Below are 15,154 nucleotides of genomic sequence, written 5' to 3'. Positions count from 1 at the left end.
TAATATCAGGATCTAATGCAAGCGAGAAAAGGGAAGCCAAGTCAATATGGTCCTGATGGCCGGCTCCAGCCCGTTGATTCCACTAGCAAAACACCAACTTCAGCCTACTCTTAACTTGGCTCAATCTTCGACTTGAGGAGCCAGGAAAGTGGGCTCAGCTTGGGGTACAAGAGGATTCTGGTTTGAGGCAGAACTTATGGGCGCCCCCACTCTCCCCTGAAATCCAGCCCGACCAGAGCCCCCCCACTGTCATACTTCTATCGCACAGCTCTGCAGTTACACCTCTGCACTGTCATGACCATCTGCCCCACTACACTGTGTGCCCCTGGAGGTGGGGATTATCAGCACGCAGTAGAAAGATGGGGCCTTCTATTCCCATAAAGAGTGACAGTCTTGGAAACCCACAGCGTGGTTGGTTCCACCCTGTCCTATAGGTCAGTATGAGTCGACATCCACTCGATGGCAGGGAATCTTTTTTTTTTTTTTTGTCGGACATTTATTTAAGCCAGTTGATCAAGACATGGTTACTGAGAATTTCCTCTGTGCCAGGGGCCTGGATCACACACCAAGTGCCTGTAAGAACATGCTCAGCGTGAAGACATCAGGGCAGTGGAACCAGAACGGGAAGAGAAGACACCTGTGACACCTGCACTCAGCAGGCCACGCCTTCCCTGCAGCCAACAGTGCAAAACCAGGCTGGAAGCTGCCTGACCGGATGAGTTTCCAACGCAGGAAAAGAGGTGTACACTTTTCTAGAATTACCTCCATCCCAATTCCTTTCTCTCTGTCTCTCTCTCTCTGAGACTGGCTTCCCTAGCAACTTGATCCTTCTGTAAGCGGGGTTAGACATTCAGGCCCGGGTGTCAGAGGAGAACTGCTCCCTAGGGCTTTCAAGGCTCTCCTCTGGAAAGACGTTTCCTAAGCTTTTCTTCGTGCGGCCCCTGGGTGAGTTCGTAGTCAAACACAAACTGTTTGCGCACGCGCGCACACACCCCTCGGTCAAACCGTTTGCTCTCTTCTGAAGTGCAGTTCTAGAGCCCTTCACTTTCTCACGGTCTCCGTGGGCAGCTTAAGGAGGCATGGGCAAGTGGGAGCCAGAGACAATTCTCACCCGCTGTCCCCTATGATGAAAAGGTGTCTGCTACCTGTGGATCCTGAAGGAGCTGGCTACGAGTGCCCAGCCCAGCTATACCCAGACCCCGAGACTGGGAAGAACCAAGTCCAATTAGCATCAGGCAAGAACTTTTATTTGGAACCAAATAAAGCTCCAGGTTCACACACCCAGGAATTTCCACTGGACTGCCACAATCCCAGAGCCTGCAGCAAGTGCCCAATCACAAGGCAAGGCCAGCAGCCAGGCCTGTCCACTCTAGAGGCCTCCCTGCTTTCTCTCCTGATCTTTAAGGGCTTGGCTGCTAGGCGGTTTGAATCCACCTAGGTCACAGCCTAGGAAACCTAATGGGGCAGTTCTACTGGGTCGCTCAGGATTGGAATCCGGTCCACAGCACACAACAGCCTGTGCAGTCCCCTGTTGTAAGTGGGGTGGCCAGCTCAGAGGGGTTTGGTTTTGCGGTCTGGGTTCCTTCTGGGGCCCACACTTCTCCCTTGAGCAGCCAGAAGGAGCACAGCCCGGGCTTGGGTGTTTCCCTGCCTGAATCATTCCCTTTTGTTGTTTCCTCCTAAATTGGTCAATGGCTCCCACAACAGCAGGAAAACAGAGATGCTCTTTGTTTTTAGTTTCCAGTTAAAAAAAAAAAGCAGCACTTGAATCAAACAGATTCACTGACAAAGTTTAAAAGCTGGAAATACTATTGCTCTTCTAAGCACAAGATTTCCTTTTATTCTGTGTCTTCTAGCTACTGGCAGCTTGTCTTCTTCCTTTTTTTTTTAAGGAACAAGCCAGAACGAGTGCACTATTTCTACAGCCACATGTTTTACAAACACCAAAGAGATTTTGGTTCAAAAAAGATCTTCTGAAATTTTTGTTCTTATAATTAGGTTTCCTTCTCCTTTGTGGAGACAGGGCGGGGATCAAGGACTTGTCCTACTTCCTGAAGATGCTGGCTCATGCCATAAACGGGATCAGAAGAAAGGGCTATAAAAAGAAGTCGAAAACACAGTCTCCAACATAGGTTCTGAAGTTGTGTCAGAAACCCAACTCTTTTCCCTCCTAAATCACAGGGATGGAAGTTGCATTTTGTTCGACGACATTTCAGTTTCTAAGAGCTTTCACAAAGGAGCCCTGGTGGGGTAGTGGTCACCCTCTGGACTGCGATCCCCGCAGGGTTGGCAGTTCAAAACCACCAGCAGCTCCATGGGAGAAAGCCTGGGCTTTCTACTCTCCTTCAGAGTCAGTTACAGTCTAGGAGCCCACAGGATGTCACGATGAGGCAGCCTCGACTGGATGGCAGTGAGACGGAGAAAACCTTCCACAGGAGGGGTTAGGGCAGTCCAGGCTGGCTTACCATGGGGTGGCACCTCTGACAGGCAGGGGAATAACTGCTAAGCATGTATTTAAAAAGCCAACAAGATAAGCAAAAAGTAGAGGCTTCCTTCAAGTGGACTCCCAGTTATGGCGATCCCAAACTGCCCTGCAGAGTTTTCTCCATGGGGAAGCAGATTACCAGGCCTTTTTTCCTCCACTTCACAGGGTGACTTCAAGCCACCGATGTTGACATTAACGGCAGATCACATGCAATTATTCAAGGCGGTTTTAATTCCAAATTGATTATCCTCTACTATCTGCCAAGAGGTTTCTATTTCCAGATGGTTCGTAATATCCCAGGGAGTGCAAACTAATTTCAATCAGCCAAAACGTAGTATTAAAAACAACGACAAAAAACCCCAGCCAATCTGTTAGAATAATCTACCACACCTTCTCTGGGCCAACCTGCCCCTTCACCCCACTTCCTCAACCTACATTGCTGAGGCCAACTCATTTGCTAAATTTTCCTCCCTCAAAATCACCTACTCAGCAAGACCTTCCCAAGAAAGGGTCTTCAGGGACATGATAAAGTGTACCTTGGGCAGGTGGGGGGGTGGGGGTCTGGGGAGCACCCTAGGCCATTTCCTCTCTGCTCTAAAATCTCCTACAGGATCTGCCATTTGGGGAAGGTCATGTGGTCCTGCCAGTCTCCTGACTAGCCTTAGGGCCCTTAAAAAAATCCCTCCTCACTGCCCTCACAGACTGTAACTCTTGTTTTTGTTTTTTTTTTAAGACTGTAACTCTTGATGTGAATAGGAAGCCTCATCTTTCTCAGGCACAATGGCCAGTCCTTTAGAACTGCTGGCCTTGTGGTTTGCAGCCTAATGTCTGCTCTGTGCTCCATGTGCTTAATCCCCACCAGGCTCTGACCCAGCCAGCTCCATACATCCTCTTCTGGCTCCTTGCCATCTCCTGCACTGTAACATACTCCCATCTGGGTGCTTCCAACACTTACCTTCAGGGTCACACTCAAATGCTACCCCAGGCAAAGGACTCTTCTGGGGACTGTATCCCTCCGATCAAAGTGGATCAAACCCTTTTTTGGGTTTTGTTTTGTCTTTTTAAAATCATGTTATTGGGGGCTTGTACAATGCTTATCACAATCCATACATACATCCATTGTGTCAAGCACATTTGCACATTTGTTGCCTTCATCATTTTCAAAACATCTGCTCTCAACTTGAGCCCCTGGCATCAGCTCATTTTCTCCCTCCCTCCCCACTCACCCCTCCCTCCTAACCTTTGATAATTTGCAAGTCAGTATTATTTTGTCATATCTTACACTGTCCAACGTCTCCCTAAGGGCTCACACCTTTTTGTGGTACTTACTACATGCTCCTTGGTGAGTCCTGGCGGTGGAATGGCTACTGATTGCACTGCTAACAGCAAGGTCAGCAGTTCAAAGCCACTCGTCGCTCCTCTGGAGAAAGACTTACTCCCACAAGCAGTTACAGCCTCGAAAATCAATCGACAGAGGCAGTTCTACCCTGTCCTACAGGGTAGCTATGAGATGGAATGGTTTCAATGGCGGTTAGTGAACTACACCCTCCTTAGCACTGGGGTTACTCGTGGAAGCCTCTATTGGGAGAAAACTGAGATTGCCTGCCACCATCAAGGTTTCCCGCCTCGGAAGCCCAGCGGAGCGGTTCCCCTCTGTCCAATAGGGCGGCCAAGGTGGCATCAACTAGAAGACAGTATGATCTTCTCATTTTTCTCCGAGGGCAGGAACTGCCGATCCAACCAACCACCTGACTCTTTGCTCTGGCTGACCTCTCCTTCCTGGAGGAAGGCGGGGTTTGTGTGCTTGGGGCGGCTGGAAAACTGCGTCCGGGACATGATGCCTTGTTTCCAAAACAAACGAATGAGATGCCAGGGCACCGAGGTGGGGCACACACCTCGCTTCTCTTCCTGCTCCAGTTCTCGCTCCCACATGCCTTGTCTTGGCAAAAGGGACTCCATTTTTGAATCCGGTGCCTTCAGCTTGGCTCTCAGAATTCACCTCTCGTAGACCTCCCTTTCACTGACCTCCCTCTCACTGAACTCCCCCTCCCCTGCTCAACCTTCAAATTCCTGGAGCCGGCTCCTCCAGAGCCAGAATGTTTTCTGAAGATATGCACACTCCACTCCATCCTTGGCATATAGATAAGGTCAAATACCTTCTCCCTTCTGAAGCACCTGTGTGCACAGATCCTCCCCAGCTTGGACCCTTCCCAGCTGTGTCTGCCAGCAGGGGTATAAAAACCGCAGCCTAAATTTCCCAAAGTGCGGTTTCAATAGCTCAATTCCCTGAGTTGCTGAATCCGCCCGCAAGCCTCCCAATAAAGCCTGCTTCTAAATTTTGCCGATTGGATCTTTGGTTCTGTTTCGCGCCCCAAAATTCCTTACACCACACAAGGCAACTAACTAGCTCTGGGTGGGACGGGTGGTGATTCGGGCACCTAGGCAGTTTGGGGACCACAGTTCAAGACTTGATCACACCCGACGCTCCCAGAAACCCTGTCAGGGCAGGAGGAGGCGGTTCCACGGTTGGGCAGCTGTGGCTTCGCCCCAGTGTCCAGTTGCGGTGCCGTCCCCTCAGGGCAGCCTTAGCGACAGCGGGTCTGGTGAGGGAGAGAACCAGGTAAAAGCTGGCCTCAGGCGTGTTTATGTCCCTAAGAAGAGGATAACCCCTGAGCTGTAACGGGCCGCCCGGGGCTCGTGGGTGCCGCCGCCCGTCGCAGGAAGCTCCGAAGCAAGGGCAGGCGGAGGCGCGGGAGGGCGGCTTCCTGCCGAGGGCCTCCCCGCCGCGCCGCGCCCGCGGGAAAGGGCGGCGAGGGCGGGGCGGGGCGGGGCGGGGCGGCGCGGCGGGCGCGTGGGGGGTGGGGAGAAAAGGGCCAGGCGAGCCGGCGCCCCGGGTCGCGGTGCGAGGCGGGGCTTGGGCGCGCGCGCGTGCGTGCGTGCGTACGTACGTGGGCGCGGCCCGCAGCACGCCGTGCGCGAAGCGGATGTCCGGGCCGGCTGGGCCGGGGCCGCAGATGAGATGGCGGAAGGCGGAGGCTGCCGTGAGCGACCGGATGCGGAGACCCAGAAATCCGAGCTGGGGGCCTTGATGAGGACCACGCTCCAACGCGGGGCGCAGTGGTGAGCTCAGGGCCCGCCCTCCTACCGAGCAGAGTCGGGCGCCGGAGCCTCAGCCTTCAGGCCAGGCCCCCCCTCTCGGCTTGGGGAGGAGCCGGGCGGGGGCGGTGTCTGGTGACCCTGAGAGGGTGGCCTGACCCCCGCCCCTCCGTAGAGGAATCCTGACTTCAGTTCTGGGAAAGTGCGGCGACACTGGCCTTGGTCCTGTCCCTTCGCAGCCCAAGGGGGCGGGCCCGCCGGGGGCAAAGGCTGCAGGACGGGGAGGAAGGGGAGTGCCGTGGGGGATAGTGAGGGTTGGAGAGCCCTGCACTCTGTAGGACTGGTCAAGGGACCTTGGACGTAGACGCCCACGCCTCCTAGACCCTGGTTTTTCACTCACTGGTAAAACCAGGTGGCAGTAGTTGGCCCACCGCTCTCTGGGTTGAGGCGAGGATCAGAAGTGATACTTGGTAGCTTGTAAACTGCAGAACAGATGTCAAGGTCAGGAGCTGAGCAAATGTCCCGGAGCTTTAGTTTATTTGGGTAGCAAATGTCAAAAATAACGTAGCAAGTCCAGAATTTAGAAGAGCGAGACTGAGACGCGAAGTTTCTGACTAGATTGTTTAGTGGGAGGGACGTTCCCCTAGTGGAGAGATTCCCGAGTGACGGTACCGCCTGAGTAGAAAACTGGGGCTAGCCTTTGCATGAGTACATACCTGAGCTGCTCCCAGCTGTAAGAAATCCTGGTGGGGGTGATAGGACAGAGGTTTGTCCTAAGAAGAGAAACACTGTCTAAGAAAGTTCAGAGGGGGCTTGACGGTTCATCTTGAGCTAGCCAGGTTATGAAAGGCAGGGCAAGGGGAGGTATTTTTGGAGTTACCCTGTATAGGGTGTTATATGAAAACGAATACTTGGTAGAAACAAGAAATTTAAGATAGACTTAAAAACACGCACATTTAAAGTGAGCGTAGGGGATTGTTCAAGGAGCTTGGAGAGAAAAGCGCATATAAGTTTTGAATCCAGGTGGCCACTTGGGAGTTTTCTTGGTTATAAAATTGGAAGGACAATTTTTTATTGCCCCAGAGGTTTATTTCTCCTCTCAGCTTAATCTTAAAAGTAATACTTTAAAATTATAACCAGATATGCTTATATTAAAATATTTTTAAAAAGTAAATGTCCAACACAACTAAGTGATATAAGACCTCTAACCCCAAACCACGCCAAACTCATTGCCATCAAGTTGATTCTTATTCAAGGTGACCTTATCAGACTGGGTAGAAGAGCTGCACCTGTGAGTTTCCAAGACTATACTTTTTTAAGTGAGTAGGGCTTCCTGTCAACTGGTGGTTTTGAACTTCTGACCTTGCCATTAGCAGCCCAATAGGCAACCCCTATAACACCAGGACTCCACTGAAGAAGACAGACATTATATGTGTTTATGTGTACACAAATGCATGTTTGCAAGTTCAACTATATATAGCTGTTTGAACATACATGTGTACAAAGGGGACTTCAAAAAACTCTTGGGAAAGGTCCATTGGTGACCTTCCATGTTTCCAGGAACTCTTGGAAGCACCATTGTGTGTGTGTTTATCCATGTAGAGTCTACAGGGGTCCTCAAACTTTTTAAATGGGGTCAGTTCACTGTCCCTCAGACCCGTTGGAGGGCCGGACTATAGTTTTAAAAAAACGATGAGCAAATTCCTATGCACACTGCACATACCTTATTTTGAAGTAAAAAAAAAAACAAATGGGGCAAAAACACCCGGTGGGCCAGATAAATGTCCTTGGCGGGCCTCATGTGGCCCTCGGGCCATAGTTTGAGGACGCCTGATGTAGATATACACCATCCTCATGAGTTTAAGAAGAAATGACTTATTCCAATCTAGTTAGATGTCATCAAGAAGTGAGAACAAATTAGGTGCTGTCACTCATTTTTGATCTCCTGTTTGGTCCATAAAGGAAGTCGGGAGTAGGTAGTGGTGCTTTTTCTTCTCCCATTTTAGAAATTAAATCCCTGTCCTGTCCTTCACATTAGGCGAAGTAGTGTAACCTCACACTGTTGAGATTGGACCTCTGTAAAAACTAGTGTAAAGTGAATGACAGTTGTTCATAAACAGGATTTTTACATATCAGACAGCAGTGAAACGGCTATCTTGCAGCTAAACACTGTCTTCCCTCCATTTTTGCGTTCAATGACGATCATTTCACTTACTGGTCACCTGCACTGCACCAGGCTCTCTCTGCTGTTTTGGGGCCTGGCTCTGCTTCTACTCTTGATTGTGGGAGTGGGGATTCATGAGTTTAGTGGGGATTCATGAGTTGCTCCAAAAGAACTTTAACAAAAAAGAATGAGGGAGAAGACGCAGCCGGTTGTCATCTCCGCTTCTTGTCTGTGTGTCCCAGGTACCTCATCGACAGCCGGTGGTTTAAGCAGTGGAAGAAGTATGTAGGCTTCGACAGCTGGGACATGTACAATGCTGGTGAGCACAACCTCTTTCCTGGCCCGATCGACAACTCCGGCCTCTTTGCAGGTACAGCACCCCATTGCTTTTCTCGCAGCCCAGGCCGCTTGAGCAGCGGCCTGAGACTGTATTTATCTGTGACATGAACTGTTCTAATAGGAGGCGATCATGAGTGCCTTCGTTTAATATCTATAGCAGAAGTTTGAGACCTTCAGGGAGAAATTGAGTGGCTTTTCCTCCTAAACTCACTGCTTCTAGCAAGAGTATTCTAGCTTCTTAAATTTCTCTCCTTTTCAGCTACAGCAAAGTATATGAGTGGTGCCTGGGGTGGAAGGCAGCAGAAACGGGGTCATGGGTGGCAGTAGCATGTTGGCGAAAGGTGGGGCTGCATAGCTGATTGCGTAACGGCTCTGAGTAAGTTGTGCACCTTTTATACAAAGCTGAATTGGCGAAACACCGTAGAGATACAGCAGTTATGTAGCTGATAATTACAGCAGCGACCAAAAAATGAGTAGTTGCCCAAGATCCTTGTGTACATCCAAAATTCTCATGTGATTTGACTTGTCTTTTTTTTTCTTTAAAAACAAAATAGCTAGAGCTCAGCGTTTAATTTGGTAATATGCGGTGGAAAGAAATAGGATATCATTTTGAACTTGAGTTGAAACTTGGAAGCTATTGTTTTTTTCTGTGTTAACTTTGCAGTCGACTTGACTGTGGTCAAGCACCCTGTGGTGGCTGTGATCATCTTAGGAGCAGTTGGAAGGTGGAAGGTGGGAGGTTGGTCAATAGTTAAAACCATGTTGAGCTCTTCCCGGGGACTGTGGGAAAGGGATGCACAGCCCTGCAGAGCCTGGGTCGCGTCTGTTCAAGTCAGTCTGCCCCAGGCTTTGCCTGCCAGACTCACAGACATTCTCATAGGCAAGATGGGTGATCTGTGGCCTGGGCACAAAATCTGGGCTGCCATAAGTAGTCTGTTTCAGACATGATCCAAGCCCCAGTCATTAACCTGGAGGTATTTAAAATGAGCACCAAATTTGTCAAGAACTAAAATGCGCACCCATTGTGGAATAGGAAACTCATTTACTTTTCACCCAAACCACAATCGCATATTCAGGAAAAAGCCACACGTCACCTCCCACCTTGTTTTTGTTCGGGGCAGTCAGAGAGTGGCATCATAAACACTGACTTTTGCTTTGTTCCTCATGGAGGCCAGATGGTGGCATTGAACCTTGAAGTTGCCCCTTAGTTGGGAAGCATTGTGTTGTCATCTTTCTGCCTGTTTACCATGTTTTTTGGAAAGGAGAAATTTGTAAGGTTTTTGATAGAAATAATGGTGAGAATATTAGAGCTGGGGCTGGCTGGATGGCGGGGGGACCCTCAGAAAGCATTTTGCACGACTTTCATCTAAGGGAAGACATTCCTTCTGTCCCACATGTCTGTGTGCTTGGGAGGGGAGCAGCACATTCCATACAGACCCTGGGACATCCACGGTGCAGGAAGGACCCAGTTCTGGCGATCGAGGTGGACTCTCTGAATCCCCAGACTCAGTTACCTGCCATGTCCAGCCCAGCTGCCTTCTACCAAGAGTGGGGGAGTGACTGGCAGGGATTCTTGGAAGAGAGAAGGGAGGAAGGAGGAAGCGTGTGTCCTTGCTGATGTCTGCCAAGCACCCCTTCTCATTTACGTGTGTTTCTGCTGTGTGCCAGCTGAGTCCTTGTGCTAAGACCAAGACTTTGATTTCCTTTCCCTGCTTAGTCACCCCTCCTATGAGGACATTTATATCAGGGAAATTTTCACTTCCAAACCCCCTTGTATGTTTTAGCCGGATGCTCTTGGACTGACCCAGTTTGCCAGTTAAATTTCCTGTCCTTGCTATCTGATGTCCTAGGAATGACATGATTGGGAACTTTGTCACCGAGCCACAAAGGAAAAAGAGCCTTGAATGATGTACTGAGTGGGGGTGGGGGTGGGGGAGTTTGGTTGATGAGGCTGAAAGCGATTGGTTTCTTTCCTGCATTTAAAAGTTTCTGGCTAGTGGTGCATTTAGTATGGGTGGCCTGGTCTATGTGGTGATTAGTATTAAAAATGAGTATATCTTTCCAAGACAATAAGTAAATTACTTAAAAACATTTTTTTAAGAGAATGACTCTTATAGAAGTTTTTCATTTGTAAATCAGAAATGTTTTACTCTAGGTGTCAGGGTGTTTGGAAGCGCTTGTATCCAGCAGAGGGATAAGTTCTGTGCTGGGAACCGCCTCCTGTTAGCAAACACAGCATGCCAGAGCTGCTGTTGAAAGCTGCTTGCTCATTCTGGTGGTTTTTGTTTTGTTTTTCAAACACATGTACACACCTCTTTGTCCCCTGGAATACATTTTCTGAAAACCCTTCAAACATAGAAGCGAGCATGCATACACAGCCATCAATTCAATTCCGATTCATAGTAACCCTATAGGACAGAATAGAACTGCCTTGTGGGTTTCTGAGACCAGGAGGCAGGTGTTCTCAAACTATGGCCCGCGGGCCACATGTTGCCCACTGAGGACATTTATCTGGCCCGCTGGGTGTCTTTGCCCCGTTTATTTTTTACTTCAAAAATGTGCAGTGTGCATAGGAATTTGTTCATAGTTTTTAAAAAAAGTATAGTCCAGCCCTCCAACAGTTCTGAGGGACAGTGAACTGGCCCCCTGTTTAAAAAGTTTGAGGACCCCCCTCCACAAGACTTTATGGGAGCAGGAAGTCATGTCTTCCTCCTGTGGAGCAGCTGGTGGGTTGATTCAAAATGCTGACCTTGCCTTTTGTGTAGACCACTCCACCGCCAGTGCTCCTTGTAAGCTGCCATAGCGGTCTGGGTTTGCCCCTTTCCAACACTAATGACCATGTGATGGTCTTTTGAAAAAAATTGTGAAATTTATATTGTGAGTCATTTTCCATTTTAACTAGTTTTAGGTGTATAATTCAATGACGTTAATGGGATTCATCGTGTGGGCTGCTCTCATCATGAGCTTCAGCATTCCCCCCCCCCCCCCCCCCTTGGTGTACCCTCTCTTAAATGTTGGTCTCCATGCATTTGCTCTCTGGATCTTTCATACATGTGGTATTGTACAGCGTTTGTCCTTCTGTGAGTAACTTGTCTCGGCCAGGGGTGCTCGTGCTCTGGCGTGTTTGTGTCCTTTCTGCTTGCCACCGAGGGGTAACGTCCCTCTTGCTGAGCAGACCTCACTTGATTTACACCCCGGCGGTTTTGTTCCCCAGAGCGCTGCCCTTGGATTTCAGAATGAAAAGAGGTGAAGGCAGGCCCAGTCGACTCATGCATTCATTTTGTTTTTAAAAAAACACCTTTTCCATGAGTATCAGATTGATTAGCACCTCTTTGGGTACTTTACAAATTTCCCCCCCAAAAAATATAATTTTTTTTCTTAAAATCATTTTATTGGGGGTGCTTACAACTTTATCATACATCAGTTGTTTCAAGCATATTTGTACATATGTTGCCATCATTATTTCCAAAACATTTTCTACTTGACCCTTTGGTGTGAGCTCTTCTTTTTCCCCTCCCTCCTTCATTCTTCCACCTTTGTGAATACTTGATCGATTATATATTATTTTGTATCGGTTTTTTTTTACAGTCTTTAGCACTTTATCCACATGTAATTCAATTCAATAATTCAGTCCTATCAAGGAGTCTGGGTACATTTTACTTCCCTTTTAGTGTGACTTCCACTGTTCTGGGAGGGCGTGCTAGTTGACACGGCTTGTAAGGGCAGCCAGAGGTGACCCGGGCAGTGAGCCCTAGGTCTTCCCTTGAGGGCACGCTAATTCTGGGTGTCCTCCCTCTCCTGGCCAGGAGATCATGCTTAGCACTTCAGATATGTTCTCCCTCCACCAGGCATCATCCACTTGGGCTTTGACTAGGAGGATTTAAAATTAAGAATGCAAAATGATTCCTGGTCACATAAGCTTATAATTATGTATTTGCTTTCTTAATACGTCTCTCAAGGGAAGGCTGCAGTGACTTGGCTACAGTTATCAAACAGCACATATTGTGAATAATCCTGACTAAGGATTTAAATGGTAGGATCTTGAAGCTCTTTGGACATGTAAATTGGGTGTGTTTTGCTTTTCAGCCCCTCAGTTCCCATTGTAGGAGAAAGAGAAGTTCCTCATCCAGTGTTGAGAAAGCAGGGATGTGGGCAGGCCTGCCTTTTGCTCTGGCCACATTTGCCTTTTGCTCTGGCAGCATTTTGGAGCTTGGCGCCTGTTTTTGGAACATACATTTCTTATTTTTCAAAAATGCATAAGAACTTTGTCACAGTATTTCTGGAGAGAAGAGCAGGCGTGATGGGCCATGCTTCCCTTTTTCAGATCCTGAGAGTCAGACTTTGAAGGAGCACTTAATTGATGAGTTGGACTATGTGCTGGTGCCGACGGAGGCCTGGAATAAGCTGCTCAACTGGTACGGCTGTATTGAAGGCCAGCAGCCCATCGTCAGAAAAGTGAGTGTGCGACTGTGGCCCTCCCTGGCGCTCTGTGGGAGACCCTGACTGCTTCCACTTCTGGGCAACGCAACAGACGGACCGAAGTGTTTGCACGGAGGTGTTTGCGGCCTTGTTTCTGGTTCTCTTTGGGGGGGTTAGGGTGGTGCCGAGACTCTTGACGGCATGTTACAGTGAGTGGGTCTCCAGACATCAGCGCTGCCCAGTGGCATGGGCCGTGTCCAGCAATGCTGCAAGACCCCTTTTTGGAAGACTATGGGAGGAAGGTTACTTACAATGTGTACACATGGAATAACGTGTTGCTTCTTGTTTATCTGAAGCCTTTCTGGTAGTACTTCCCCTCTTTGCTTAAGAGTCTCTGGCAGCATCGCTGAGTAACTCAAAACGCAGGCATTCAGAGGTCAGCCCCTTGAGGGACAGCAGCCCAGATGGTAAGCCCTGCTGGTAGATAAGACTCTTAAAGAGACCAGGGTCCTGTCCTGTCTCTCACCGACCATTGCTTATTCTGTTAGAGGGCATCATGGCAACCCACCAAACTTGCTTTCTTCTGGGTAAGTTGGTGGCTCTGCTGTGTGTGTGGCTCCCCTACTATCTACATCGTAGGACAGAGCTGTCGTCCTGAACCCACACTGCAGGTCCAGCTAGAAACCTGCGTCCCTGAGAAGGTGTAGTGTTCACAAGGCCGGGGCCTACCTGCAGAGTCCTGTTGGAGCCCAGCCTTGTGGGAGCGCTGTGCTGTGGATGTTGCCTGCGGGGCTAGTCGTCAGAGGAGCGTCCCTGCGCAGCATCGAGCTCCCATGCGAGCCCCAAGACAGACAACCACCTCCCTGAAGTGTGGTGTCTGATGCGGCCTGATGATGAGCAAGTGTAGCTCCTCTTTTTTTATCATTGTTTTTCAATTGATGAGTTACCATATATACTCGTGTACTAGCCGAGTTTTCTATCACATTCTTAGTGCCGTTTTTGTGGTAAAATTAGGTGTCTTGGCTGACAGTTGGGTTGGCTTATACTCGAGTATATATGGTAGTTAGCTTTTGGCCTTCATCAGGTGGCTGTCCTCCTGAAAAGTAAGTTTTCCTTGTAATTGAGCTTCTTTAAAGAGCGTGGGCAGGTGATAAGCGTTTTTGGTTTTGCTGCACCTGTTCAGAGCCGGCAGTGAGGGATGGGTAGGCTTCTCCCTAGTTCCATCAAGGGGACCAGGTGCTCTTGCTTGGTCTTTCTGAGTGGAAAAGATTGGAAACTCCTGGGTCAGATGCCAGTGGCCTTTTTGTACTTGTCCTGCTGATCCCCTGGTCATTTAAGGAAATTGATAATTATGGTGTTTCTGCCATTGGCTGCTAACGAGGCTTGGTGCTGCCAAGGCTGCCTGTGTGAACCCACTGCTCTTGCCCCCGTCCCCTTGCCTGCAGGTCGTGGAGCATGGCCTCTTTGTCAAGCACTGCAAGGTTGAGGTGTATTTGCTGGAGCTGAAGCTCTGTGAGAACAGTGACCCCACCAACGTGCTGAGTTGCCATTTCAGCAAGGCAGACACCATCGGTGAGTCGCTGGGCTAGAGTCCCAGGTGTCTGGTGAGAGAGTGCGGATGTGCACTGGCCAGAGGGAAGCTGCCTCTTCAGATCAGTAGCCAGATAAGCAGTCAGATAATCCTAGGCTCTGGCTCCCACCCTTGACCTGAGGAATTCTCTTGGTAATCATGTTCAACAGAACACTGAGACTGCTCCCTGCCCGCTTGCCCTGTGAGCACAAATACACGATGGGGAAGTGCAGGCTAGGAGAGGCCAGACACCATTCAGAGTCCTAGTGAGCATGTGGCAGAGCTGGCATTTGAAACCAGACATGTCTCAATCCCTTCGACATGTTTTTCCACATTTCCTTGTTGCTTCTGTGCTGGAAACGGGCCCCCATCAGAGGAGGGGGAGACCAGAAACAAGGCCGGGCTGGTGAGCACAAAAGGATGCCCCGGGAAGATGGCGGCCTCTCCAGTCGTGGCCAGGGAGTGAGGTCCTCCAGAGCCTCTGCACCCTGAGGAGGAAGGACAAGTGTTAGCTGGCTGTGCCCAGAGCCAGCTGAGGGTCGGTTCCGCCTCTCCCCAGCCACTATCGAGAAGGAGATGCGGAAACTGTTCAACATCCCCGCGGAGCGTGAGACGCGGCTCTGGAACAAGTACATGAGTAACACCTACGAGCAGCTGAGCAAGCTGGACAACACTGTCCAGGATGCTGGCCTGTATCAGGGTCAGGTAGGAGGGTCCAGGCCATGCCCCCCCCCCCCGCCCCACCCTCATACAAAGATCCTGGGCAGCCAGGGACCTGGCTTAAAGCACGATGGGCATGGGGGGGGGCGTGTACTTTCCTCACTTGCCTCCCCTTTCACCCAGGTGCTAGTCATTGAGCCCCAAAACGAAGATGGCACGTGGCCCAGGCAGACCCTGCAGCCGAAGTAAGTGCATTCTGTTCCCTTGTGGCTGGGTGTTCAGGTGTAAAAGACACCCTTTCCTAAGGCTGTTGATGTTTTTGCTTTTTTTTGGCTGTTCTTTACAAAGAAATATCGTTCTCTGTCAGATGAAAACATGGATTCAGGTCTGTCCAGAATCTAGCCGCTTGGTTGAAGGTCGT

The 15,154-nt window shown here is 49.6% G+C and overlaps 1 protein-coding gene across 1 annotated transcript in view; it reads left to right on the top strand.

Annotated features, from left to right (window-relative positions):
• The first annotated feature begins 5,451 nt into the window (after window positions 1-5,451).
• USP4 (ubiquitin specific peptidase 4) overlaps window positions 5,452-15,154 on the top strand; it is a 34,533-nt gene continuing 24,830 nt past the window's right edge. Inside the window, exons 1-6 of the mRNA XM_075547360.1 lie at window positions 5,452-5,605; window positions 7,988-8,115; window positions 12,409-12,539; window positions 13,949-14,075; window positions 14,633-14,778; window positions 14,917-14,978. Of these exons, the coding sequence (XP_075403475.1) occupies window positions 5,505-5,605; window positions 7,988-8,115; window positions 12,409-12,539; window positions 13,949-14,075; window positions 14,633-14,778; window positions 14,917-14,978 (695 nt within the window). The 5' untranslated portion in view covers window positions 5,452-5,504. The remainder of the gene's footprint in view (window positions 5,606-7,987; window positions 8,116-12,408; window positions 12,540-13,948; window positions 14,076-14,632; window positions 14,779-14,916; window positions 14,979-15,154) is intronic.

The sequence above is a fragment of the Tenrec ecaudatus genome, chromosome 4 (assembly GCF_050624435.1).
Source record: "Tenrec ecaudatus isolate mTenEca1 chromosome 4, mTenEca1.hap1, whole genome shotgun sequence".
NCBI lineage: Eukaryota > Metazoa > Chordata > Mammalia > Afrosoricida > Tenrecidae > Tenrec > Tenrec ecaudatus.
Note: the sequence above shows the minus strand (reverse complement) of the source record. Positions and strands in the feature narration are given on the sequence as shown.